This window comes from Dipodomys ordii, unplaced genomic scaffold (assembly GCF_000151885.1).
Source record: "Dipodomys ordii isolate 6190 unplaced genomic scaffold, Dord_2.0 Scaffold64, whole genome shotgun sequence".
Lineage (NCBI taxonomy): Eukaryota > Metazoa > Chordata > Mammalia > Rodentia > Heteromyidae > Dipodomys > Dipodomys ordii.
In genome coordinates, this window is record NW_012267280.1 from 1,297,653 (window position 1) to 1,323,946 (window position 26,294).

Below are 26,294 nucleotides of genomic sequence, written 5' to 3' on the forward strand. Positions count from 1 at the left end.
TTTTTTGTCAGTCATGGGGCTTGAACTCTGGGCCTGGGCACTGTCCCTCAGCTTTTCAGCTCAAGGTTACAACTCTACCACTTGAACCTCAATGGCACTTCTGGATTTTTCTGTTTAGATGGTGCTAAGGAATCAAACCCAGGGCCTCAGTCATGCAAGACAAGTATTCTACCACTGAGCCACCTTCCCAGACTGGTCCTTGACCTCTTTTGTTTAATGCTAGCACTCTACTACTTGAGCATCAGAGCCACTTCCAGCTTTTTTTTTTTTTTTGGTGGGTGGGGGTTGGTTGTGGGGCTTAAACTCTGGACCCAGAACTGTCACTGAGCTCTTCAGCTTAAGGCAAGTACTCTAACACTAGAGCCACAGCACCACTTGGGTTTTCTGGTGGTTAGTTGTAGATTAGAGTCTCATAGGGAGTTTCTTGCCTGACTTGGCTTTGAACCTCCATCCTCAGTTCTCAGCCTCCTGTGTAGCTAGGATTAAAGGTGTGAGACACCAGCGCCCAGTACTTCCAGCTTTTTCTGAGTAGTTGATTAGAAATAAAAGTCTTATAGACTTTTCTGCCTGGGCTGGATTTGAGCTGGGATCCTCAGAGCTCAGCCTCCTGAATATATAGGATTACAGGCGTGAGCCACTGGCCCCCACCTGGCTTCAGGTTTTTGAACTTCTATTATATTCTAAAGCTTTTTTTTTGGTAGGTCCCCCCCCCCCGCCCCAACATCCAGCATCTTTTTTTTAAAATTTTTTTTGTTGGTCGTGGGGCTTGAACTCTGGGCTTGGGCGCTGTGCCTGAGCTCTTCAGCTCAAGGCGAGTGCTCTACTGCTTGAGCCACAGCACCACTTCTAGGTTTTTTTTCTAAGGGTTTATTGGAAATAAGAGTCTCATGGACTTTCCTGCTCAGGCTGGCTTTGAACTGTGATCCTCAGATCTCAGCTAGGATTACAGGCGTGAGCCACCAGCACCTAGCTAACATCCAGCATCTTAAGGAATAGAATGCCCAAGTATGTCAATCAAGTAAAAAAAAAACAAACAAACAGTTTTTAATTAAAAAAGAAGTCTGGGTGCCAGTGGTTCACACTTGTAATCCTGGCTACTCAGAAGGCTATTCAGAGTTGGAAGCCAGCCCTGGCAGAAAGTGCTTAAGACTTTTCCATCTACAAAATAACCTGCCCCCCCGAAAAGCAGTCTGGAGATGTGGCTCACATAATGGAACTTCATCAGAATGAAAGGCCCTGAGCTCAAGCTGCAGTACAACCAGAAAAGAAAACCAAAAGCTGGGGAAAAGCAAAGGAAGGAGTGATATTGTCCAAGAATATTTGTACACATTATCTCACTTATGAAATTGTAACCCCACTGTACAACTTCTTCATACTGATAAAATCATATTAAAAACACAGAAGAAGCCAGGAGCTAGTGGCCTCACACCTGTAATCCTAGCTACTGAGGAGGCAGAGATCTGTGGCTCAAGATTCAAAGCCAACCCAGGCAGTAAAGTCCATGAAACTCATTTCCAATTAACCACCAGAAAACCAGAAGTGGTGCTGTGGCTCAAGTGATAGAGTTCTAGCCTTGAGCTGAAGAGCTCAGGGTCAGCCAGACCCAGAGTTCAAGCCCTACAACCAAGAACAACAACAACACAGAAGAACATAAGCAAGTAAGTATAATAAAAAAACAAAAGTTGGGTATATACATTTTTCTAATTTGGGGAGGGGAAGGGAAATAACAAAATGTTGAAACAAGGATACAGGTTGACCCATTGTAACAATGAGAGATGTACAAGACACTGTTGAAAATGAACTTTACATATTTGGGCGGGGAGGGAGGAGTTGGGAAGGTTGGGAGGAAAGGGATGGTAGGGGAAAAACAAAGGAGGGGGTAACAATGCTCAATAGGAAATGTACTCATTACCTTACTCATGTAACCCTCTGTACAGTATCTTCACAATAAAAATATATATTAAGGGGGCTGGGAAGGTGGCTCAGTGGTAGAGTGCTTGCCTTGCATGCATGAGGCCCTGGGTTTGATTCCTCAGCACCACATAAGCAAAAAGAAAAAAGCCAGAAGTGGCGCTGTAGCACCAGTGGTAGAGTGCTAGCCTTGAGCTGAAGAGCTGAGGGACAGCGCCCAGGCCCCATGACTGGACCCCAAAAAAATATATACATATATAATAAATAATTGGTTTTATTACACACACATACACACACAGAGTTAGGGGCTGGGAATGTGGCTTAGAAGCTCACCTAGATTGCATGAAGCCCTGGGTTCAATTTCTTAGTACCACATCAACAGAAAAGGCCAGAAGTGGCACTGTTTCTCTAGTGGTAGAATGTTAGCCTTGAGCAAAAGAAGCTCAAGGAACACTGGGCGCTGGTGGTTCATGCCTGTAATCCTAGCTACTCAGGAGGCTGAGATCTGAGGATTGCCGTTCAAAGCCAGCGCAGGCAGGAAAGTCTGTGAAACTCTTTTTTCTTTTTTTTGTCAGTAGTGGGGCTTGAACTCTGGGTCTGGGTGCTGTCCCTCAGCTCTTCAGTTCAAGGCTAGCACTCTACCACTTGAGCTACAGTGCCACTCCCAGTTTTCTAGTGGTTTAATTGGAGATGAGAGTTTCACGGACTTTCCTGTCTGGGCTGACTTAGAACTGTGATCTTCAGATCTCAGCCTCCTGAGTAGTTAGGATTACAGGAATGAGCCACTGGCGCTCGGCCAATGAAACTCTTATCTCCAATAAACCACCAGAAAACCAGAAGTAGTGCTATAGCTCAAGTGGTAGAGTGCTAGCCTTGAGCTAAAGAGCTGAGGGATAGCACCCAGGCCCTGAGTTCAAGCCCCATGACCAGAAAAGAAAAAAGAAAAAGGAAATAGATTCCTGACCTAATCACAGGTGTTTTGGAACATTATATCTAGTGTTGTTAACAAAGAGAAAATTTGGAAGGTCAGAAGAAAGCCAAGAACCTCAGGAGGGAATACTGAAAGAAGCTTAAGAAAAAATGCTTGGTATCTGTGTCTCATGCCTATAGTCCTAGCTGTTCAGGAGGCTGAGATCTGAAGGTTGTGTTTTGAAGCCACCTAGGCAGGAAAATTTGTGACTCATCTCCAGTAAACTACCCAAAAAAGCCAGAAGTAGAGCTGTAACTAAATTGGTAGAGTGTTAGCCAGAAGCAGACAGGGACAAAACAACGGGACCAGCACTAAGAAAAAAAAATAGTTTACATTAAGAAAAGAAACAAATCTTGCAGGGTGCTGAAGGCTCACGCCTGTACTCCTAGCTACTAAGGAGGCTGAGATCTAAGGATTGTGCCAGCCTGGGCACGAAAGTCTGTGAGACTCTTTTTTAATAATCCACTCGAAAACTGGAAGTGGCACTGTGGCTCAAGTGGTAGAGCGCTCGCCTTGAGCTGAAGAGTACAAGGACAGCGCCCAAGCCCAGAGTTCAAGCCCCACAACTGACAAAAAAAAAAAAAAAGGAAGAAAATCTTAGCTGGGTGCTGGTGGCTCCCACCTGTATTCTAGCTACTCAGGATAGCTGTTTGAAGCCAGCCTAGGAAAGAACCCCTCTGTGAGACTCTTCTTTCCAACTAACCACTACAAAGCTGAAAGTGGTGTCTAAAGTAGTAGAGCACTACCCTTGAGTGAAAAAGCTCAGGGATAGCATCCATACTCAATCCCTAGTTCAATCCCTAGTACACACACACACACACACACACACACACACACACACACACACAACCTTGAACTGCTAGTGAAATGAGCTCCCTTTCCATAGCTTAGTATACTCTTTTCCATCTCCACAACTTAGCAAGCTCCCTTCCTAGGCAACACTAGGCACATTTAGTAAAGGCAATAAACAATCAGCCTCCAAACCCCTTTACCTTGTGATGGCACTTCTTCTCTGGGGCAGCTACCACCATATAATGCAACAAGAGCCCCTTAGAGTGACCTTCAGTTCTGGGCAGTTGCAGGACTCCTTATCTACTATTTGGGTAGCAGCCATAAATCCTAGTCTGCATGATGAAGCCCCTGGCCCTCACATTCACACTAGGGTCTCTGCCTCCTAGCCCCTTTTAGCCCCTCCTAAACCTCCTAGATTATATAGGTCACCCCAGACAATAGCTGGCACATCCCAGTTCTCCCTTGTGAGAAGGGGTCTTGTCGGCCCCTTTCCTGGCAATAAACCTTTCTTTGTTCTCTGTATCTGGATGTCTGTGTGGTTTTCTGGCAAAGTCCAAATAATCTAACAAAGACTCGCAGTGGATTTTCCTGCCTTGGCAGCTTTTTTTTTTTTTGCCGGTCATGGCATGGGGCTTGAACTCTGGGATTGAGCACTGTCCCTCAGCTCTTTGGCTCAAGGCTAGCGCTCTAGTTGAGCTACAGCACCACTTCCAGTTTTCTGGTGGTTTATTGGAGATAAGAGTCTCATGGACTTTCGTACTCTCAGCCTCCTAAGTAGCTAGTATTACAAGTGTGCCACCGGCGCCTGGCTCTTGGGCTGGCTTTGAACCATAAATCTCCAGTCTCAGCCTCCTGAGTAGCCAGTATTATAGGTATCCAAAGTCCTTTGTGTTTTTTCTTTCTTTTATTCCTCTTTCCAGGCTATTTAACCTCTCCTTTTCTTCTTCATATTGTATAACATTGAAATTTCTTGTACATTCTAATATTAAATCTTACTGTTTATCCCAGTATGCTCTTTTCTTGTTGTTGTTGGTCGTGGGGCTTGAACTCTGGGCCTGGGTGCTGTCCCTCAACTCTTTAGCTCAAGGCGAGCACTCTACCACTTGAGCCACAGCGCCACTTCCAGTTTTCTGGTGGTTCATTGGAGATAAGAGTCTCACAGCCTTTCCTTCCTGGGCTGGCTTTGAACTGTGATCCTCAGATCTCAGCCTCCTGAGTAGCTAGGATGACAGGCGTGAGCCACCGGTGCCCAGCGAACACAATGTGTCTTGACCAATGTCACCTCTTTGAACATTCTCACTCATCTGTCCCAACCCCATCCCTCACTCTTTTAATTTTGTAGTTATACATTGAATTCCTGACTGCCTTTTCCCACTTTGCTGCTGTTCACAGGTTGGCTTGCAATGAACGTTTATTTAATTTAATTTATTTTATTTTTTGGGGTCCGGTTTTGGGCCTGAACTCTGGGCCTGGGCGCTGTCCCTCAGCTCTTCAGCTCAAGGCTAGCACTCTACCACTTGAGCCACAGCGCCACTTCCGGCTTTTTTCTTTTTGCTTATGTGGTGCTGAGGAATCGAACCCAGGGCCTCAGGCATGCAAGGCAAGTGCTCTACCACTGAGCCACCTTCCCAGCCCCATCAATAAACGTTTATTGAGTAAATGCCAGCCACCTGCTGTATACAACCATCCCTGACTTTAGATGTCACGATTGAAGGCACAAAATGATGCATTTGTGCAAGCGAGCGGAAAGCGTGGACAAAGAGAGCGGGAAATGCGCCCTCCATTCATCCAGCATGCGGGAAGGTGCCGGCGCCCAAGCGCAGCGGCAGTCACGTGTCCAGCCGCGCACCACGTGGTCCGCCCCGCCGACCCTCCGGAGTCGACTACTCTCCCACCATGCACCGCTTCACACCCTAATTTCCGGCCTCATACGTCAGTTGCCCTAACGACCAGCTTGTTCCCACCTCCAAATCGCGCCACTTCCGCCCAGACCCTCTTCGCACGAGAGTGCGCTTGCGCAGTCCCAAAACAAACGGGCACGGGGCTTCTACTGCGCAGGCGCCCCGGCAAGGGGGCGGGGCCGGACGGCGCCACGGTGCGCAGGCGCAGCCGTCGGTGGGTCGGGGTTCGGTCGCTTGTGAGGTGAGTTAGGGGCGCTCTGTGGTGAGTCGGGTGGGCCGGCTTATCTGCAGCTGGGGTCTTTCTGGGGTTCAGGAGCCCGTCAGGGGAGGAAGGTGTGAGGCCGACGTCTTTGCGTCGGGTCCATCCTGTGAGTGGGCGGCGCGGAATAGAAACTGAGGCAGGGCAGCGTCGGAAACTGAGGCAGGGCGGCGTCGAGGGCGGCCCCGACCGTGCCGCTGCGCGGGCCTGTGGAGAGGACCGCGCGGGGTGCGGCGGCGAGGGAAGGCGCCCGCTGCCCGGGCCCTCAAGCTCGGGGGACCCCCGTTTGTTCCCGCCTGGAAACTCGGGCCCTCAAGCTCGGGGGACCCCCGTTTGTCTCCGCGCTTCAACTTTCCCCTGGGTTGACTTTTCAGAACCAGCCTGCTCAAAGCCTCAGTTTCTCCATCTCTAAACTGGACCGAATCACAATCTCTGCCTGAGTGGATTTAACCTATGTAGCCCAGCACAAAAATGGGACTCCCCCCTACCCCCCCCCAAAAAAAGAAAAACAACAAAAAGAAAAGCCGTTTTTAGGCTTGGTTCACATGTAGGGTCTTTTTGTGTATGTGGAAGTAAAGTGGAGACATGTGGGATTGAGGACCATCCTGCCACTGCCTCTCACTGGCTGGCTGTTTGGCTTCGGGCAGATGGCTTTCCCTCTGTAGATTGATTCCCTGTGAAAGTGTAAGTCTCTCAGCGTCATGTCGAGGTTGCATGGCTGTCGGGTGCCTGGCTGCGGGATGGGCGCTTACTAGAGGCTGGCAATATTTTTTTGTTAAGACCTGGGATGTCTGCCTCAGTGAGGTGGAATGCTTTTAACTGTTTTTGGTTGTTCGCTTCTCTTGATCTTATTTTGTCTATCTTCTCAACAGTGATTTTCTTTCTTTCCTTCTTTCTTTCTTTGTCATGGGGGCTGAACTCTGGGCCTGGGCGCTGTCCCTCAGCTCTTCAGCTCAAGGCTAGCGCTCTACCACTTGAGCCACAGCACCACTTCCGGCCTTTCTTTCTTTTTGCTTATGTGGTGCTGAGGAATCGAACCCAGGGCCTCAGGCATGCAAGGCAAGCGCTTTACCACTGAGCCACCTTCCCAGCCCTGCACTACTTTCTTTAACCAAGTTTGCTTTCATTATTTTTCCAGTAGGGTTTTACATTTGTGTCTGGGCTGCCTTGAAGCTCTCTTCCTAAGCTCTCCTAACCTCTGCCTGGGATTGCAGGCCATGTACCAACACCTTGACTTGATAGTTGAGATGGTGAGATGCCGGGGGTGGGGGTGGGAGGGGTGAGGGGGTGATATCTCACTAACTTTTTGCCTGGGCTACCCTTGAACCATTGTTTCCTGATCTCTTCCTATCAAGTAGCTTGAAATACAGTTGTGAGCCACAACTAGCCGTTTTATTATCTTGTACCAAGGAGGAAACGGGCCGAAGAGAAATGATCTCCCATTAGAACTTGATCATGTGGCTCTGAATTTGTCAGTGATCTGATGATGTCTGTGCAGGCCACTTGTTGCCAGGTACTTGTGCCCAGGGTCGGGGAACACAACTCAAGAAGAGTCAGGCCTTGCTGGAGATGCCAGTGAACAGAGAAGCAGTCCTGGGGTGTGTGTGGGGGTGTGTGTGGCAGAAATCACAGTGTCTTCCCCCCAGTACAAGGGCCAGGTGATCCCCTACTTGTATGAAAAGCTAAAGCTGGGTGTGAAAAGTGGGGTGCCCACTTTTGGGCACTGTCTGGGCCTCCCCACTGAGGGAGGGGCTGTGTTCCCACAGCTTCCCAGGCTGGAGTGCTAAGGACAACACTTAACCTGGGATCATGGGCATCTGCTACAGTGCTCTTCTGAGGCCCAACATACTGAATGGCCATCTTCTGGAAACTTTTTTTCTTTTTCTTTTGTCCTCTGAGCCTGGGCACTGTCCCTGAGCTCTTCAGCTCAAGGAGAGCCCCCTACCACTTGAGCCACAGCACCACTTCTGGTTTTCTGGTGGTTCATTTGAGATAAGAGTCTCCTGGACTAAAGTCCTGTCTGGGCTGGCTTTGAATCACAATCCTCAGATCTCGGCCTCCTGAATATCTAGGATGACAGGTGTGAGCCACCGGTGCCTGGCTTCTTCTGGAAACTTCTATTCAGAAATTCCTGGGCCACAAGTTTGCCCCAGCCTCACCTGGAGCCCGTCTTTCCCCCACTCTTGAATTAGGACACTTTGATGATGTTTGGGGACACCTGGGGTTGTCACAGCTTAGGGAAGTCCTGTTGTGGAGTGCATAAAGCCCAGGGATGCTACTCAGCCCCTTACAGGGGCCAGGAGGGAGACTGAGGCAGTCCGAGATGCCATTGGGCAAGGTGGAGACCTTGAGTTAATTATTTGTGACAAAACATTCAGCCTGTACCCTGCCTCTACCAGATGTCAGGACACCTGGGCAAGGGGGCAGCCATGTGAGTTTGGGATCCCCAGCTTTGGGAACTCTTCTTTCTGCTCTGGGTGGTTTTCAGTGTGGGCAGTGTCCTGAGGCCCCAGCAGGACTGGGGCCATGGATACAATGTTGGGGGGGGTGTCTGTCTAGTCCCCTGGGGACCCTGGGTTGAGGCCAGGATAGCCATGTTCATCCAGAAGAAACTGCTCTCCAGATCTCACCACAGTTGTTGGCCAGGCTAGGGCCAGCTGCTCAGTTTGCAAGGCAGGGAGTGCCAGCTGCAGAATGCAAGGCGTTACGATTGCAGGTTCCTGACCTCCCCTGTCCAACCTCCAGAATTGGGCCTGCTCCAGGTGGCCCTTCCCAGCTACCGTGCCCACCTGCCCTGGATGTTACAACCTCTGTGGCAGGGGCCCAGTAGCTCTGCTAGTGGAGTTGCTCCTAGACAGGTGCTCCCCAGAGCACCCTCCTGGGCCTCAGGTCTTTTTTTTTGGTTGGTCGTGGGGCCTGAACTCTGGGTGCTGTCCCTGAGCTCTTCAGCTCAAGGCTAGCACTCTACCACTTGAGCCACAGCACCACTTCTGGCTTTTTCTGTTTATGTGGTGCTAAGGAATCGAACCCAGGGTCTCATGCATGCAAAGCAAGCACTCTACCACTGAGCCACCTTCCCTGGGCCCGGGGCCTCAGGTCTTGACCTTCACCCCCACCCAGCTCTGCCACAGATGTTCAACAGCCAGAGGCAGCTTGTGTGTGCTCACAAAGCTTTCTTCACAAAAGCAAGCTGCCTTGCGGGAACAAGGCTGGGCCTGCGTGCCATGTGTGCAAGGGCGCCCAGGCGCTAGGGCTGGGAACTGAGGCCTGCCAACATTGTGTAGGACACTCAGCCATCCATGTCGCCCCGTTCCATGCTCACAGCTCAAGCTCAGCCAGGCTAACATTCAGGATTCCTCCTTAGAGATCTGTTAGTGCTTGGAGGGAATTCATGGCCCCTACTCTACACACTCAGATTTTCACACTCCAGGTTTTCCAAAGAGGAAGGCCCTCCGAGTGGCCTGCATCTGGGACGGTCCCAGTGGATCGCCGCTGGGGCAGAGCCTGTGATCCCTCTCCCACAGCCTTCCAGGTCTTTACCTTTGCTCCAGATCTGAGGTAGGTAAGGCAGGTGCAGCCATCCTCCCAGCCAGTCTTTGTGAAATTTCTAGAAATGTGGAAACTACTTCCTCAAAACCTGTCCAGAGCTGGCCTTTGACCTAGATTTATTTGTGCATGTATTCATGTATTTGCTGTGGCTGAGGCTTGAACTCAGGGCCTGGACACTGTCTCTGAGCTTTTCCACTCAAGGCTGGTGCTCTTCCACTTTAGCCACAGCTCCAGCTCTGGCTTTCTGGTGGTTCATTAAGGTAAGAGTTTCACAGACTCTTTCTTGGACTGTGATACTCAGATTTTAGCTTCCAGAATGACTAGGATTACAGGCATGAGCCACCGGTGCTTGGCCTTTGTCTTAGACAAAAGAACCCAGTCTAGAGTTACAGGTTCCCAACCAAAGGAAGGGTTATAGACTTGGGCACACATCTAGTGGTTGTACTTACTCTACAGGTGAGTCACCATTTTAACCATGTGAAGTGCATGTCATCAAGTGCAGCCACACAGCCGGGTGGCTGTCCTCATCATCCATCTCCAGAACCTTCCATTCTCCCAAACTGAAACTCTCTCCCCATTCAAAACCAACTTCCCTCCCTCTCGTCCCTAGGAACCCTATCCTATTTTCTGTCTCTGGAGCTCCTGGGAATGGAGTTCTGCAGCAGGTATCCTGTGTCTGCTGTGTGTGTCACTGAGCACCGTGTCCTCACAGTCCTTCCATGTTGTAGTCATGTGTCAGAGCTCCATTCCTTTTAACAGCTGCGTAATATTCCAGCATGCATGTGGACCGCACTGTGTGTTTCCATTCAGCCATTTGTCCATAGACACTAAATTTGTACCTCTTCACTATTGAGAATAATGCTGTCATTTGAAACAGTCCTTTTAAAAGAAAAAGCTTATGTAAGTCGAAACTATTTTGGCATTTTACATAGGCCTTTGGATTTGGAGATGAGCAGACTTTCTTTTTTTTTTTTTTTCTGGTACTAGACTTGAACTCAGGTCCTGGGTGCTGGTCCTGAGTCTCTTTGTGCTCAAAGCTCAATCTCTACCACTTAAACCACAGCTTCACTTCCAGCTTTTTCTGAGTAGTTTATTGGAGATAAGAGTCATGGCCTTAGCTATGCCCCGGTAGCTCACGCCTGTAATCCTAGATACTCAGGAGGCTGAGATCTGAGGATCATGGTTCAAAGCCAGCCCGGGTCCTTGAGACTCTTATCTCCAATTAACCACCAGAAAACAGGAGGTGGTGCTGTAGCTCAAGTGGTAGAGCGCTTGCCTTGAGCTGAGGGCTCAGGCCCAGAATTCAAGCCCCACAACCAACAACAACAACAACAAAAAAGTCATAATCTTTTTTGCCTGGGCTGGCTTTGAACCATGATCCTTAGATCTCAGCTTCCTAAGTAGCTAGAATTACAGGTGTGAGTCACCAGTGCCTGGCTTCTAGGTTTCTTTTGTGGTTTTTAAAAAATTATTTTAATTTCATTTCACTTATTTATTTATGTAGCCAGTCTTGGGGCTTGAACTCTGGACCTGAGGGCTGTCCCTCAGCTCTTCAGCTCAAGGCTAGCGCTCTACTGCTTGAGCCACAGCACCACTTCTGGTTTTCTAGTGGTTTATTGGAGATAAGAGTCTCATGGAGTTTCCTGTCTGGGCTGGCTTTAAACTGTGATCCTCAGGTCTCAGCCTCCTGAGTAGCTAGGATGACAGACGTGAGCCACCGGCGCCCAGCTTGAATTTTCATTTTTAACATAGTGTCCAGTGAGCAGCACTCTTGCATTTGGACTTGTCTAGTTTTCACTCAGCCCTGTTTGCTGAGGCAGATTGCTTTACCTCTGAGGGTCCACTTAGCTTCTTGTGGATGAGCCTCATGAGCCTGGCTGTGTCCAAGTAGACCCTGGGTTCTGAGGCTGGTCGTTTGCACTCTGGGCCCTGGCCCTTCCTCATCCCTGGCCTCTAGAATTCTCTCCTCAGCTGCACAGTGAGTAACTCTTTGGGGCTTTCCCCAAACTTTTTTAAAAATCGAGATTTAATTAATGTATGCAATGCAAGGTTATGCAGAATCACTTCTTAATTCTAAAACATTCCATTACCCTCAAGGAAATACCATCTCCACGAGCAGTTTCCCACCTCCTTCTCCAGGCCCTGGTTCACTTGTAGATATTTCTTACCAGTGGGGTCATAAACAGGGTGATTTTGTGTGTGTGTATGGGGGCGTCTTGTCAGTTTCAGTATAGACCCCAACCTAGCCTGGAATTCACAATCCTGTCTCTGCTTTCTGGGTGCTGGTTCTGCAGGTGGCTACCACCTAGTGGCCTTTTTCTGGCTTCTCTCACCCCCCCTTTTTTTTTTTTTTTTTTTGGGTCCGGTCGTGGGGCCTGAACTCTGGGCCTGGGCGCTGTCCCTCAGCTCAAGACTAGCGCTCTACCACTTGAACCACAGCGCCACTTCCAGCTTTTTTCTTATGTGGTGCTGAGGAATCGAACCCAGGGCCTCAGGCATGCAAGGCAAGCGCTCTACCACTGAGCCACCTTCCCAGCCCTCTCACCCCCATTTTTGTGGTGGTAATACTGCGATTTGAACCCTGTACTTGCTCAGCTTTATTCAAAGCTGGTGTTCAACCACTTAAGTCATGCCACCAGCCTGGCTTTTGTCTGGTAAGTTGAACTCTTCTGCCTGAGCTGGCCTCAAACTGGAGTCCTCTAGATCTCAACCTCCTAACTGGCTAAGATTACAGATGTGAACCACAGTGTCCTGATCCCTTGTGTATTCTGAGATCCACAAAGTGTCTGCGTCCTTGACCTTGCTGTGTACCATCCACGTACTTTATTGCTGGCAACTTCCTGGATAGGCTGAGCGGTCCATTGGGCACTGCAGGCAGGAGGACTGATTGTTGCTTTCTAAGGGGACATAGGTCATTTGCCTTGCTGGGGACATTTCTAAGGGCAAGACATAGACATAGCATGGGTGTCAGGGGAAGTGCAGCCGGGTCAGGCTGCTGTGGGTTTGATCCTGTCCTGCCTGTCATGTCTCCCATCTGTGAAGCGCCAATGGCCAGTGCTGGGGGAGTGGGGGTGGGGGGAGGTGAGGGCAGGGTGGAGGGAGCTGATGTAAGGTGTGGAGTGCCTTCTAGTGATGGGTCCCTGGAGTGGGTGTCCAGGGCAGCACCCTGGCCGCCGCCGCCTCCACGCCAGGAGCTCCCAGTTGTGACAACTACAGTACCTCCCAGTGTCCCTAGAACACTCACCACCATGCAAAACCATTGCACAAAGAGTAAAATGGTCTGAAAGGGGGTGCCACACCCAGTTTTGCTGAGCACAGTGGGTGAAGTGGGTGAGGAGAGCCACAGGTGCCTATAGAAGTTGGCTCCTGTTAACTTGTCTGACAAGCTAGGCACTGTACCATGCTGGTCATCCCAGTACTCAAGAGGCTGAGATAGGTGAATCATTTGAGCCTAAGCCAGGCCCTGTCTCAAAACAAATGAACAAAATGGCTCGGCGCTAGTAGCTCATGTCTGTTATCCCAGCTACTCAGGAGGCTGAGATCTGAGGATCACGGGTCAAAGCCAGCCTGCGCAGGAAAGGCTGTGAGACTCTTATCTCCAGTTAACCACCAGAAAACCGGAAGTGGCGCTGTGGCTCAGGTGGTAGAGCGCTGGGTCCCTCCTCCTGTGTGTGTGCCCTTCCTCACACGGAGCCTGCGTGCATCAGTGTGCAGGTGTGCTTGCCTGGCCATTGGTGATTAAAGTGGACATTTAGTTTGTGGTATGAGCTTCCTTCTGTTAGGGAGGCCGAGTGGCTGGCTCCTGGGTCCCTGGGGGTGCACAGCCAGTCATCCCACCTGTCTGTGGGCCACATCCTTCATGAGTGGACATGTGGTTGTATCTGTGTTCGTAGTCCATGCGTCCTTTCGGCCGACCCTGGGCACAGTCCCAGGCCCTCTTCTAAAAATAGGGCCACCCTGCTGCTGAAAGCTGTGTGGGGACTGGGCCTTGCAGTGCCCATCCCAACGCTGCCAGCCTCGCTGGCCACCCTGGCACAGCGGCACACGCCCTGGAGCCTGAGGAGCAGAGCCAGAGACCCGGGATCCGGGATGGCTCCCTCCAGGGCCTGTCCCGCATCCGGGTGGCGGATGAGCTTGTCCAAGTATTGCCCCATCTCTGCCTCTGTCCTAATGTGGTGTTTCCTCCTCTTCCTCCCCTCTCCCCGCAACATCTAGCTCCATGTTCTCCTGGGGCTTGAACTCAGGGCCTGGGTGCAGTCCCTGAGCTTTTTCCCTCAAGGCTAGTGTTCTACCACTTTGAGACACAGCTCCACTTCTGGTTTTCTGGTGGCTAATTGGAGATGAGAGTCTCCTGGTCAGGTGCTGGTGGCTCATGCCTGTAATCGTAGCTACTCAGGAGGCTGAGATTTGAGTATTGCAGTTTGAAGTCAGCCCACTTCTCATGGAAGCCCCTCACTTATTCCTGAATCTCAGATCTGCCTACTACTCCGCCTGCCTGGGCCACCCCAGAGCCCTGCGAGTGGACTGGAAGGGCCAGCCCTGTCCCTGCCTGCTGGGTCCAGCAAGGGAGATGAGACGCACAGGTGCAGATGGCCCAGGCTTCTGTCCTTTGCCAGGCCTCGCAACACTCCAGGTGCCCCGTGCCTCCATCCCTAAGGAGCCCTTCTCGTTGCTGCTGTGATGTGCAACATGGCCTGGACTTGTCCAGAGCCAGCTCCCACCCTGGGGACCTGGATGCTTCAGCTGAACACTTGGGAGCCAGTGCTTGGGAGGGAGCTGATCGCCACCAGGGACAGAGGCTCACACAACCTACACAGCTGTACCCCGAGCCCTGTTTGTGTTGGTGATGGGCCTGCAGGATGCTGAGAACTTAGGGCCTGGGGACTTTGGTTAGTGTCCCCTGACATCACAGCAGCCATGATGGGGTTTCTCCATCCCATTACATATGTGGACTTAGGCTCCTCAGGCCCCAGGGTGCCCGCTCCTGAGCTCCTGGGCTCCATACCCAGCCCTGATTAGTGACCCGAGCTGGCCCAGCCCATTCTCTATGTCTAGGCTTGGATGGCCATCAGATGACCACGTACCAGGGGGTCAGTTCTCTGAGAATAAGGCCACAGGCCTGGAATCCGTCATGGGCAGGCCTCGCTCCCATGGAGCCCCCAGGAAGGCCTCAGCCTCTGCCGCCTGCCGGGACCCTCGTACGCCGCGTCTGTGCCTCTACCACCTCCTCCGCTCGCTCGCCCGCCCGCTCTGCGTGTCTATGTGTCCTTCTGTGGTGTCACCAGGACCATTTGTGCCACCGGCATAGTCCTTGTTTCCAAATGAGGTCCCTGTTTCGGGTTTGGGGCTGAGGCTTGGGATACCCCATCCAGGACCAGGCCGCCCCAGCTGCTGTTGCCGCCCTTAGATGTTGGTCAGTCAGAATGCCCGTGTCGCCTACTGGCTTGGAAGCCGAGCCAACCTGCGGTGGCACTGCCAGGCAGCGGGCAGTGAGTCCCAGGCCTGTGTGGCATTCCCTGCCTACACGGGGAGCACAGGCGCCCATGGTCATCGTGTAAGGAAAGAGCCGTCCATGGGCTGCGTCTCTGCATTCCAGAACTCTCCTGATGTCACTCGGTAGCTTTGCTGGGAAAACTAGGAGGCTGTGGACCTGAGCAGGAAGTAAGAAGCAGGGTGCATCTCAGCCCTGGGGCCTGAAGGTCCCAGAGAGCAGCCACACACTTCTGGCTGTGCAAGGTGCTGGTTTATTGTTGAGTGACATTTCACAGTGAGCTAAACTGAGGAAAGGGCTGTCTTGAGGCAGCAGGTTTGGCCATCGCAGCCACTGGAACCAGGTCATTCTGGGTATGTGGGCAGAACACCTCTCCCCCCCCCCCGCCCCCTCTGTAACATGGGCATGCGCCTACCTTGGTGGAGCGTGGTGTGGAATTGGCTGGCCATTTAGTGTGGCTCTCATGGTGGCAGGTTGGGCAGGGGCCCTGCAGGGAGGAGAGCTCATCATGCCTGCTTGTCCCGTAGATCCTGAACACCTGTGTTGCCTCTGCCTGCCTCAAGATGGACAACCGGAAGCGCCTGGCCTACGCCATCATCCGGTTCCTGCAGGACCAGCTCCGGCACGGAGGGCTCTCGTCCGATGCCCAGGAGAGCTTGGAAGGTAGGCACTCCAGATCATAGGACCCTCCACACAGTGCCATGCACTCGCTTCAGGCTGAGCTCTGGGGTTGGTAATCTTCACAATGCTTCCAGAACAGTCTTTGAGTGGTGCTTCCGCAATGTTCTGCTTACCTCTCAGCCCACTGTGCCCATCATCCTGTCTGTCCGCTTGGTCCTCCCTGCAGTACTGGGTCTCAGTGCTGGGGACAGCCTTGGGCAGTAGGTTCTAGTTCAAGCCCTTCTTTCCTTTCTGGTCGGGAGGCGGTGGACATGGTTGCCCCCCAGTTTTACCTGGGGTTAGGGTGTGGCCTGCTCACTGAGGCCTTTCCTGACTTGTGTGGCTGAGGGGACAGGGCTCCCTGGATGTTTCCTGTCCTGCACGTGACAGTCCAGTGCAGGTGTCGAGGGACATCCAAGTGACCTCAGACTCCTGTCTCAGCCCAGGCTGCACCCCTGCTGCCCTTCAGCAGGTGACATGTGACCCCTACAGGGGACCCTGAGGTGCTCCCTGAGTCCCTGTGCATTGCTGCCTGCCCTGGTGTCAGCTTGTGCGGGCTCATCCAGCGGCCCTGGGTGATAGGAGGTTGGCAGGAGGAAGATGTCCAGGGCCAGGAGCTTGAGGGGCACCTGCTGCAGGTGTACTGGGGACCCTGGGGCACAGTGTCACCCCTGCATCGGGGCTGGGAAGACTGTCATGCCCAGCCCACATGGGCACTGTGGAAGTACCCCGTCTTCTCTTGCAGTCGCCATCCAGTGCCTGGAGACGGCCTTCGGGGTGACTGTGGAGGACACTGACCTGGCACTCCCCCAAACTCTTCCTGAACTATTTGAAGCAGCTGCCAGTGGCAAGGTGAGCCCCATCCCAAAGAGAAAAGCAGCGGTGGCTGTGTGTCACCTGCATCTCCCTGGAGATCGGGACCCGCGGGCTGAGAGGGATGCTGCCCTTCTCATCATCGGGTAGGACTAGAAGTGCCCTCGTCCTGAGTCTCGGAGCCTGGCAGCTCCTGGTGGCACTTGGTGAGGGGTGAGGCTGAGGGGTGGGTTGGGCCAGGGGCACAGTGGGTCATCTCGCCCTCTGCGCAGGAGAAGCCGCAGGATCAGAGGCCTTCCGAGCACACCCCGCCTTCTGATGAGGACTCAGCGGAGGCAGAGCGCCTCAAAACGGAAGGTATGGGGAAGTAGTTCCGTCCCGGTGCTGGCCGGTGGCCGGTGTGCCCTCAGGGACGTGGACAGTGTTTAAGGGCCAGGGTGTGCAGAGGGGGCCCGGTGTGACCGCCTGGGATCGGCCTTGGGCTTTTGTACACTTGTCTAAAGAAAAGGAAAGCAGCAGCCAGACTGCAGCGCCATAGCTCACTGCGGCCAGAGGCCACAGGAGGGGACACAGTTGATACCTCTGGATACCCTAAGGCAGCACACAGCCAGGAACAGGGCGAGGCCGACCCACGCTACAGTGTGGGTCACCACACAGCAGCACACAGAGGTGGCAGCCATACAACAGTGTGTTGAAAGCTGCTGAAATCTACCTTAAAGTCTGATGGCATGTGAGGTCCAGATTATAGTAAAAACATGGAGATGCCCAGCCACAGCAGAGGGAAGAGAGTGTGTGTGTTCTAGACATAGGCACACTCGCTTCTGGTCACTGGGGGCCTTGGAATATGCCCAGCCATAACAGAGTGGGAAGAGAGTTTGTATGTGTGTTTGCGGGCACATGCATGCATCCGCGCATGTACGCTTGCATACTAGACATATGCACACTCCCAGTCATCAGGGGCCCTGGACCATTGCTGAGGATCTGAGGGAGCACTACATGGTGGAGGCTGGCTGTTTGCTTGGGCTATTTCCAGAGCACAACACAAAAGAGGCTCTGGGCCAATCCTGTCTTGGGGATCACCTGTTGCTTGTGGGATCACATGCCACCCCAGAACAATAATGACCAGGTCTTCAGTATGCTGTGGGTGAACTCTGAGGGTTTCTCTTTCTGTACACCCATCTGTATGCTTGCAGGAAACGAGCAGATGAAGGTGGAGAACTTCGAAGCTGCTATCCACTTGTATGGAAAGGCCATTGAGCTCAATCCTGCCAACGCCGTGTACTTCTGCAACAGGTACAGGCCTCGGAGGCCAGGATGGAGGAATGGGGGACAGGGCACCAGGACAGTCACAGGACTTCAAGCTGTTTCAGGGCATTCTGCATATTCATAGAAAATAGGTTTGCTGCTATGAGTGAAAGTAGTGTGTTTGTCTTTCCTTTAGTGTTGAGCATGGAACCCAGGCTCTCAGGGCCATGAGGAGCTCCCCAGCCTCACCCCAGCTCCTGACAAGCTCCCCAGTCCCAGACCTCTAATTTCATGGAGAAGCCCAGCAACCCAGAGCCCTGTCGCAGTCTTCCGAGTCTTTCTTGACCATGGGAATGAAGTGGGAAACAGATACAGAGTTGTCTGTCTGGTGCCAGGGCTGTGACCAAGAGCCCGTGGAAGAGGCCTCAGGATATTTGCCAAATTAACCGATCATACCCTGGGACAGCCGCTTTTCACTTTTTCTTTTTTTCCTGTGGTATTGTGATTTAAACTCAGAACTTTATGCCTGCTGGGCAGGTTCTCTACCACTTGTGCCACATTCCCAGCCCTTTCTTTGCTTTAGTTATTTTTCAGACAGGGTCTTAACATTTTTATCAGGAGATAGTCTTAGATTATGCCTATGCCTCTGGGATTACAGGTACAAACTACAACGCTTGGCTTATTGGTTGAGATACTGGTCTTGCTAACTTTTTGGTCTTGAACTTGGCTCCTCCCAGTATCTGCCTCCTGAGTAGGTGGGATTATAGGCCGGAGGTACGGTGTTTGGCCTGCCCTTAGTGTTCTGCTGACACAAAATGGCAGCTGTGCAGTTCCCTTTGTTCTGAGGCCTCTAATGTCACCAATCACTTCTCTCCTTCTCTTGAGACCTTGTCCATCCTTGGCTTCTGGTGACAGGGGCAAAGGTTCCCAGGGTCTGAAATCACAGGAAGCCAGGTCTGGCAGCCACATGTGTGAGTAATCTAAGGCAGGAAGGAAGCAGGAGCTCTAGGCTAACCTGGCTGCCCAGTGACACTTCGTCACAACAACAAAGAAAACTGAAATGACCAGTGCCGGAGCCTGGGTGCGGCTCGGATGGGGGCTAGCCAGGCAGGGATGCGTTTCAAGGTTCAGAGCTCTGTCAAGTGTCAGCCCGCTCTCTTCATCCGTGGACTTGTTCTCTACAGCCTCAGTGCACCACAGCCCCAAAATATTTCTATCAGCTTGGCTTCTAGAGAGAGGGGAGGCAAAGGCTGCATCTGCACAGCTTTTTGTCCACCGTTAGATGCCTAGTGTATAATGTAGCCTTTATTCTTCTATCTACGTGGGAAAGAGCGTAAGGTTCACTGTTGTCCACAGGCTTGGCTTTCCCCAGGCGTCTAGGAGTGGGTCCCCTTGATTGAAGACTGCTTTCTTTCCTTTTCCTTTTTTCTTTTTCTTTCTTTCTTTTCTTTCAAATTTTTTTTCTGTTGGTCATGGGCTTTGAATCCAGACCCTGGGCACTGTCCCTGAGCTTTTTGCGCAAGGCTACTAGCACTCTCCCACTTTGAGCCACAGCAACACTTCCAGTTTTCTGGTGGTTCACTGGAGATAAGAGTCTCATGGACTTTCCTGCCCAGGCTGGCTTTGAACTGTGATCCTCAGATCTCAGTCTCCTGAGTAGCTAGGATTATAGGCGTGAGCATCCAGCGCTCAGCAACTGTGCTTTCTTTGAGGTGCTGGGGACCAGCCCAGCGCCCCTGCTGGGCAATCACTAGACACTGAACAGCTCCCCCACCTCTGCCCCAACAGCTCATCCCCTCTGGGGCTGCGGGCTGCCGTGGAAGGTCGTGGCTGGGCCGTCCCACGGTCCTCCCCAAGTGCTCATTGTTTGGCTATGTGCTCACGTGACTGTGGGGCAGCACAGTCCTGCCAGGCCTTACCCTGGGAAGACTGACTAACTTGATTCTGCGAACTTGCCCCATCCTCTTGGTGGGTGGTTTTCTAGATGCTCAGATGCAGAGGGGGATACTGAGGCATGGCTGGGCTCTTTACTCTCCACTCTACTACCCCCAAGCGTACATGTGTGGGGTGTAGTTGCAGTGCATGCTGGAATTAGCGGACTGGCTTTGGGGCCTCCCCAAAACCTGGTCCCCTGACTTGGGTGGGCTCTGGGCCCTGGGCCCTGGCCGCTTGCCTCTGCGGGACAGCTTGGGTCTCCATGTCTACATAATGGTGCATAGCCTCCTGGAGCCTCCATCTTCAGCGCACCTGATGTCTGTGCCCCTCTCTATGGAAGCCCCCAAGCTCCGTTTCACAGGTGGCCCCCACTCAGGCCTCTGTCTCTGTGTCTGCAGAGCCGCAGCCTACAGCAAGCTGGGGAACTATGCAGGGGCCGTGCAGGACTGCGAGCGTGCCATCTGCATCGACCCTGCCTACAGCAAGGCCTACGGCCGCATGGGGTAAGCCGGGCGCCCCTTTCCCCGCACCTGCAGACACTGGCCTAACTGGCCCTGGGGGACAGGGTCTCTGCAGCCCCTTGGGACTCTGGTCATTTGGTGGCTTGGACCACGGAGCTCGGGGAGGCACTTGGTCGGGTCACCACGAGGTGCCTGCCACCCCTGAATCAGGTTGAGCCTCTCAGCTGCAAGTTCCATCCTGCTCATTGACTCTTTCTGAAGCCCATCCCCAGGCCAGGGGGGGATCTCATTGGGTCCACTGGAGACCCAGGGGTAGCCCAAGAGATTAAAAAAAAAAAAAAACTGGGCGCCGGTGGCTCATGCTTGTCATCCTAGCTATTCAGGAGGCTGAGATCTGAGGATTGCGGTTCAAAGCCAGCCCGGGCAGGAAAGTCTGTGAGACTGTGATCCCCAATGAATCAGCAGAAAGCTGGAAGTGGCGCTGTGGCTCCAGTGGTAGAGCACTAGCCTTGAGCTGAAGAGCTGAGGGACAGCGCCCAGACCCAGAGTTCAGGCCCCACTACTGACAAAAAACCTATTCCTCAGGATAGAGGGAACAAAGGCTAAAGCTTTTTCTAGCACTCCATCTGCTTCCACCTTTGCCTGGACCCCGCTTGCCGTGTCTTGGGGGCCACCAGGCTAAGGACTTGGGAAAGGCCATCTGTGGGTCCTTCACCATGCCCGCCCCACCCCCACCCTACCCCCCAGCCTGGCGCTGTCCAGCCTGAACAAGCACGCCGAGGCCGTGGCCTACTACAAGAAGGCCTTGGAGCTGGACCCCGACAACGAGACGTACAAGTCCAACCTCAAGATCGCAGAGCTGAAGCTGAGGGAGGCGCCAAGTCCCGTAAGCCCCGCCATGGTGCCCGCGGTGGGTCCCAGCTGGGTGGGTCTCTTGGTACATGGGTCTCTGGATGCCCAGACACAGGCAGGGCACGTATGGGGCACCTGGGGAGCCCAGGTTGGTCAGGAGGTACAGGGAAGCAGGGATGGAGGGCCGTGGCCCCATGGGTTTGCAGGCTGCCCTTTTGGGACTTGGGACAAGTTGGTGGAGTGACTTGGACGGGCTGTGGGCGTGGGGCTGGCAGTAGCCCTGCAGGATGTGGACTCGGAGGGGCTGGGGCGGCTGCTGCCCTGGTGTGCTTGCGTGTGGGGTGGTTTGCCCTGCAGGACCAGGTGCTCTGTGAGGAACCCGTCTCTGCACCCAACCAGGCCCACAGGCTCTGCACCCCATGACTGCCAGGCCTGGCTGCTCACCCCAGGGCCTGCCCATGAGGGTCATGCATGTCATTAACCCCCCTTTCTCTTCTCCCCAGACTGGCGGTATGGGCACCTTTGACATCGCTGGCCTGCTCAACAACCCCAGCTTTATGAGCATGGTAATGTCCTGCCCCATCCTTGTCTTCCTGACAGTGTTCCCCGCCTTGGCACCCCCACACCCAGTGCTAAACACGCTTGTCCCCTCCTGAGGCGCTGAGCACATAAGACAGGATCAGATGCTAGGGTGCAGGGACCACCCCAAGGTGACACCGTAGGGTACCCTGGCCTGCACTGCCAGAGCTGTGGCTGGCAGAGGAAGAACCAGCCAGAGCTGCTCTTCTGTGAGGCTCCATGCTGCGGGGCGCTGGGGATGCACCTAGCAAGTGTCTTCCATTGTGGGGTGCAGGAGCCAGCCCCCACCCTCCCGTGGGCATCCCATCCTCAGTGCTGCAGGGCCAGCAGCTTCTGTAAGCAAAGCTTCACTGGCACGCAGCCTTGCCACTCGCACCTAGTGTCAGCCGGCAGATCACCCTGGGGCGGCCATGCGCAGTGCGGGGCTCACATGCCCTGTGGCTGGGGAGGCCAAGGATGTTCCTAGTCCCATCCCCCAGTGAGGGAGCTACCCCCGCCCCAGCCTGGGGGTGGGAGGAAAAGGGGTGTTGAGCTGCAGGAGCTGGGGATCAAGACTCGCCTGTGATCCCAGCTACTTGGAGGTGCAGGTTGGGACTGCTTTCGAGGCCAGGCATAAAAATTCTCAAATCTCCCATCTCCATCAGTGGCTGGGTACTCCGCACCCACCCAGGGAATCAATGGTGGGAGGATGGCAGGCCAGCCTGGGCATAAAGTGAAACCCTACCCCAAACAGAACCAGTTCAGGGAAGGGCCAAGGGGTGGCTCAAGCAACGCATCTTGGGGTCATGGCTCACGCAGAAGGGTGCCTGTCCAGGAAGTACAAGGCCAAGTCCAGACAACCCCAGTACCAGCACGGCAGCCAGGCATGGTGACCACCCCTGCCATCCCGGCATGCAGGATGAGGAGGTGGGAAGATGTCCTTGGGTCCTGAGTTTGAGACCAGCCCGGGTAACAAGCAGTGAGTGCCCGTTTCAAGGAGGAAATCAAAGTGTGTTGGGAATCCGGGCGCCGGTGGCTCACGCCTGTCATCCTAGCTACTTAGGAGGCTGAGATCTGAGGACTGAGGTTCAAAGCCAGCTGGGCAGGAAAGTCTGTGAAACTCTTATCTCCAGTAAACCACTAGAAAACCGGAAGTGGCGCTGTGGCTCAAGTTGTAGAGCACTTGCCTTGAGCTGAAGAGCTGAGGGAGAGCGCCCAGGCCCAGAGTTCAAGCCCATGACAGACAAAAAAATAAAAGCATGTTGGGAGCCCCTCATTTTAGACTCTCTGTTCACTTTTCCAGGCATCAAACCTGATGAACACCCCCCAACTCCAGCAGCTGTAAGTGCCGGCCACGGCCTCTCTTCTCCTGTCTTGTCTTTATTTTCTGTTGTGGTAAAATATGCAGCAGTTTGGTGGCACTTAGGCCACTCATAGTGGCATGCAACTGGGTTCCTAATTTTGTTCTAGAACATTCTTTGACCTCACCAAAAAAGAATATCTGCCCCATGAGCATCACCCTGTCCTTCCCTATCCCCCACGATTTCACTCTCTGTCTCTGGATTCCTCCTGGTCTGAAAATGGGGTGTCCTCAGTCCTCTGGGATTGGCCATGGCCGTGAGATTGCTGGTTGTTTCCTAGCCCCAGAACTGCTGATGTGTGGGGCTGGGTCCTTTGTGGGGTGTCCTGGGCACTGCAGGAGCTAGGCACCGCCCTTCTCCCCCAGTTCCATGCCAGCGTCTGCACAGGCCACCAGTGTCCTCTGGAGTCAGCTGCTCTGCTGAGGCCCCTTGTCCTTGGGCCAAAAGTGGTCCTTTCTGGGAAAGCCATGGAACCCAGGGCCTGGGATGTGGGGTGCGGGCCTTGAGGCTGCCAGATGGAGACTCCTGCCTGGGAAGGGCTGGGGTTCCCAGGCCACCCCCCCCACCCCCAGGCTTCACTTTCCCGCCTGCCCGCTCTCCTGCAGCATGTCCGGGATGATTTCTGGCAGCCACAACCCCTTAGGAACTCCGGGCACCAGTCCTTCGCAGACGGACCTGGCCAGCTTGATCCAGGCGTGAGTGGGGCTGGCGGGAGCAGGGGCCGTGGGTGGGAAGAGGGGCACAGAAGAGCGCATCCCCAGGCGCACCGCACCTCTGTCCTCCAGGGGCCAGCAGTTCGCCCAGCAAATGCAGCAGCAGAACCCGGAGCTAATTGAGCAGCTCAGGAGTCAGATCCGCAGCCGGACCCCCAGCGCCAGCAACGATGAGCAGCAGGAGTGACGGCAGGTGGGGGCCTGGGGCCTGTGTGGATGGGAAGTGGGGGCTGGGGCGAGGGCTGGCCACACTGGCTCACCCAGAACAGATGGGGTCACAGGCGGCAGCTCTCACTTCTTGCTCGCCTGTACTGAGTGGGTGCACACAGGCTCAGCTGGCATGGCCCAGGGACCCCAGGCAGAGACCGGCTCGGATAGGACCCCCCGCCCCATACACACTATACATGCTTTATTTCATTTGCAGTCTGAGATTTGAGCTTGACTTGTACTTATTAGGTTGGTGCTCACCTCTGAGCCACATCCCCTGCCTTTCTTTCTAGCTTAAGCCACAGCACTACTTCCAGCTTTTTCTACTTTATGTGGTGCTGAGGAATCGAACCCAGGGCCTCCTGCATGCAAAGCAAGCACTCTACCACTGAGCTACCTTCCCAGTCCCTCCCCCAGCCTTTTTTTGATCTGGTTATTTTTAGATAGGGCCCAGACCTCTTTCCTTCTGATACTTTTCAGATGGGGTCTCATGTTTTTACCAGGGGCTGATTGGACCTTAATTGGCCTACGTCTCTTTTCTAGCTGGGATTATAGATGTCTACCACTATGTCTTGCTTTACTGATTGAAACGGTTTTGGTAACATTTTGCTGAACTAGCCACAGATTGAGTCTAATGATCTCTGCTTCCCAGGTAACTGAGATTATAGACATGAGCCACCATACCCAGCCCGCAGTTAATTTTTTTAGCCATGATTACTTTAGAAGAATTTAGAAAACAAAACAAGAAGCTGCAAACATAGCCCTAATTTTTCCACCCAGAGTGAATGTCATTTATATATATATGTCTTGGATATTTTTCCTTCTAGGTGATTTTTCTCTTCCTTTTTTTTTTTCCTTTTTTAAAAATTCTTTTTGGTACTGGAGTTTGAATTCAGCTTCCTGCAATCTACGCAGCTGCTCTGCCACTGAACCATGCTTCTAGCCTTCGTGGTGGCTGTTTTTTTTTTTGTTGTTGTTGTTGTTTGGTCATGGGCCTGGGCACTGTCCCTCAGCTCTTCAGCTCAAGGGTAGTGCTCTACCACTTGAGCCACAGCGCCACTTCTGGTTTTCTGGTGGTTTATTGGAGATAAGAGTCTCACAGACTTTCGTGCCTGGACTGGCTTTGAACCACAATCCTCAGCTCTCAGCCTCCTGAGTAGCTAGGATCACAGGCGTGAGCCACCAGCGCCCGGCTATGGAGGCTGTGTTTGAGGCGGAGTCTGCCGCTGGGTCACAGTCTGCCCATTGTAAGGTTCCCATCGCTGGGATGAGAGGCGTGCACATCCACGCCAGGCTTCGCCTCTGTATCTGGCCAGCCCTCCTCTTGTTCATTAGCTTTTGAATAAAGCACAGTTGTTCTCAGTCTGCCAAGCTGGTGCCTTGTGCCCTCAATGGCATCCATGCCTGCTTTGTTAGAACTTTCTGGATAATGTGCTGTGGGCCACACAGCAGCTGCCATCCTCGTGACCATCGGTGTCTGTGACATTGTTTTGACTCGAGTTTTTGACAGTCCAGCCTGTACCCTGAGAGTCCCTTCTCAGGCGTGGTCTCCCAGCCCGCCACAGCTCTTAACGACATGTGTGTCCATCTTCCTGCAGCCATCCAGCCCGATCCTGTCCTTCCCGGCCTGCTGGCAGCCTTCTGGTGTTTTGCCATTTTCTCCCGTCGGACTGCCCAAGAGAGAAAAAGAAAGAAGTTGGACCTGCATGTTAAATGGCTCCCCCGTCCCCGGTTTTTGTTTTTTTTTTTTTTCTTTGCCCTCCCTCCTCCCTTTTTGTACTCCTCTTCCCGCCCAGTCCCGCGTTGAGAGCCGAGCCAGCAAGCTGAGTGTAGACCAGCACTGGTTCCCCCCCAGCCCCAGTTGTTCCAGAATTTTTCTAGAATCCCGGAGTACTTCCTTTGGTGACTCGGGGAAGTGGCAGGTGTGACGAGGAGCCTCGTGGCACACACCTGTGGCCTCGGGGGCCAGGACTTGAGGAGTAGACCTTGGGCCCGGCCTGGGCCCCCAAGAGCGCTCACTGCCAGCCCGGCCTGGGCGCCAGCTTCCCAGGACCACGCGGGTGCTTGCTCGGCAACCGCGGCTTCTGCACATTGAGCCTCGTGGACACAGGACGGCTTCAGCAGCTCCTTCCTGCTGCGCATGTGCAGATAGCCATGCGGCCATTGTCCCACCTCCTGGTCCAGCCCTCATGGCCAATAGCGATGCGTGACCTTCTGTCCCCGGGGCCCAGCGGACAGACCAGGACATCCTGGCCTGCCTGCGTCCCCTCCCACAGCCCTAACCCTGCAGGTGTCCAGCAGGCCCAGGGACCTTCCGAGGGCTCCCCACTCCTGCACCACCCCTCAGCCCTGAGAAGGTCACCAGAGCTGTGTCCAGGGAGGAAAAGCCTGTCCAGGAAACGTGGCCACCATGATGTCCCTGTGGTGGTTCCATGGTGGCAGTCAGGGCCGTGTGTAGCCATGTGCAAGGTAGAGGCAGAACTGTGTGTGTGTGTGTGTGCATAGGTAGCCGGTAGGAAGGGGCCATAGCCGCTACCAAGCCCCATGGGGTGGGCTGGCCACACGCTCCACGCTGAGGCAATGGATGTGGAATAAAGCGACATCATGACCTCTGTT

General features: G+C 53.4%; 1 protein-coding gene across 1 annotated transcript; it reads left to right on the plus strand.

Moving 5' to 3' along the window:
* Positions 1-5,760: 5,760 nt before the first annotated feature.
* Positions 5,761-26,294, plus strand: Sgta (small glutamine-rich tetratricopeptide repeat (TPR)-containing, alpha). Its single transcript, XM_013022902.1, has 12 exons — positions 5,761-5,815; positions 15,401-15,536; positions 16,279-16,385; positions 16,619-16,703; positions 17,540-17,639; positions 19,925-20,029; positions 20,735-20,873; positions 21,343-21,405; positions 22,701-22,738; positions 23,364-23,453; positions 23,544-23,664; positions 25,277-26,294. Exons 2-11 carry the CDS (start codon positions 15,437-15,439, stop codon positions 23,656-23,658), a joined length of 942 nt encoding a protein of 313 aa, XP_012878356.1. The 5' UTR covers positions 5,761-5,815; positions 15,401-15,436; the 3' UTR covers positions 23,659-23,664; positions 25,277-26,294.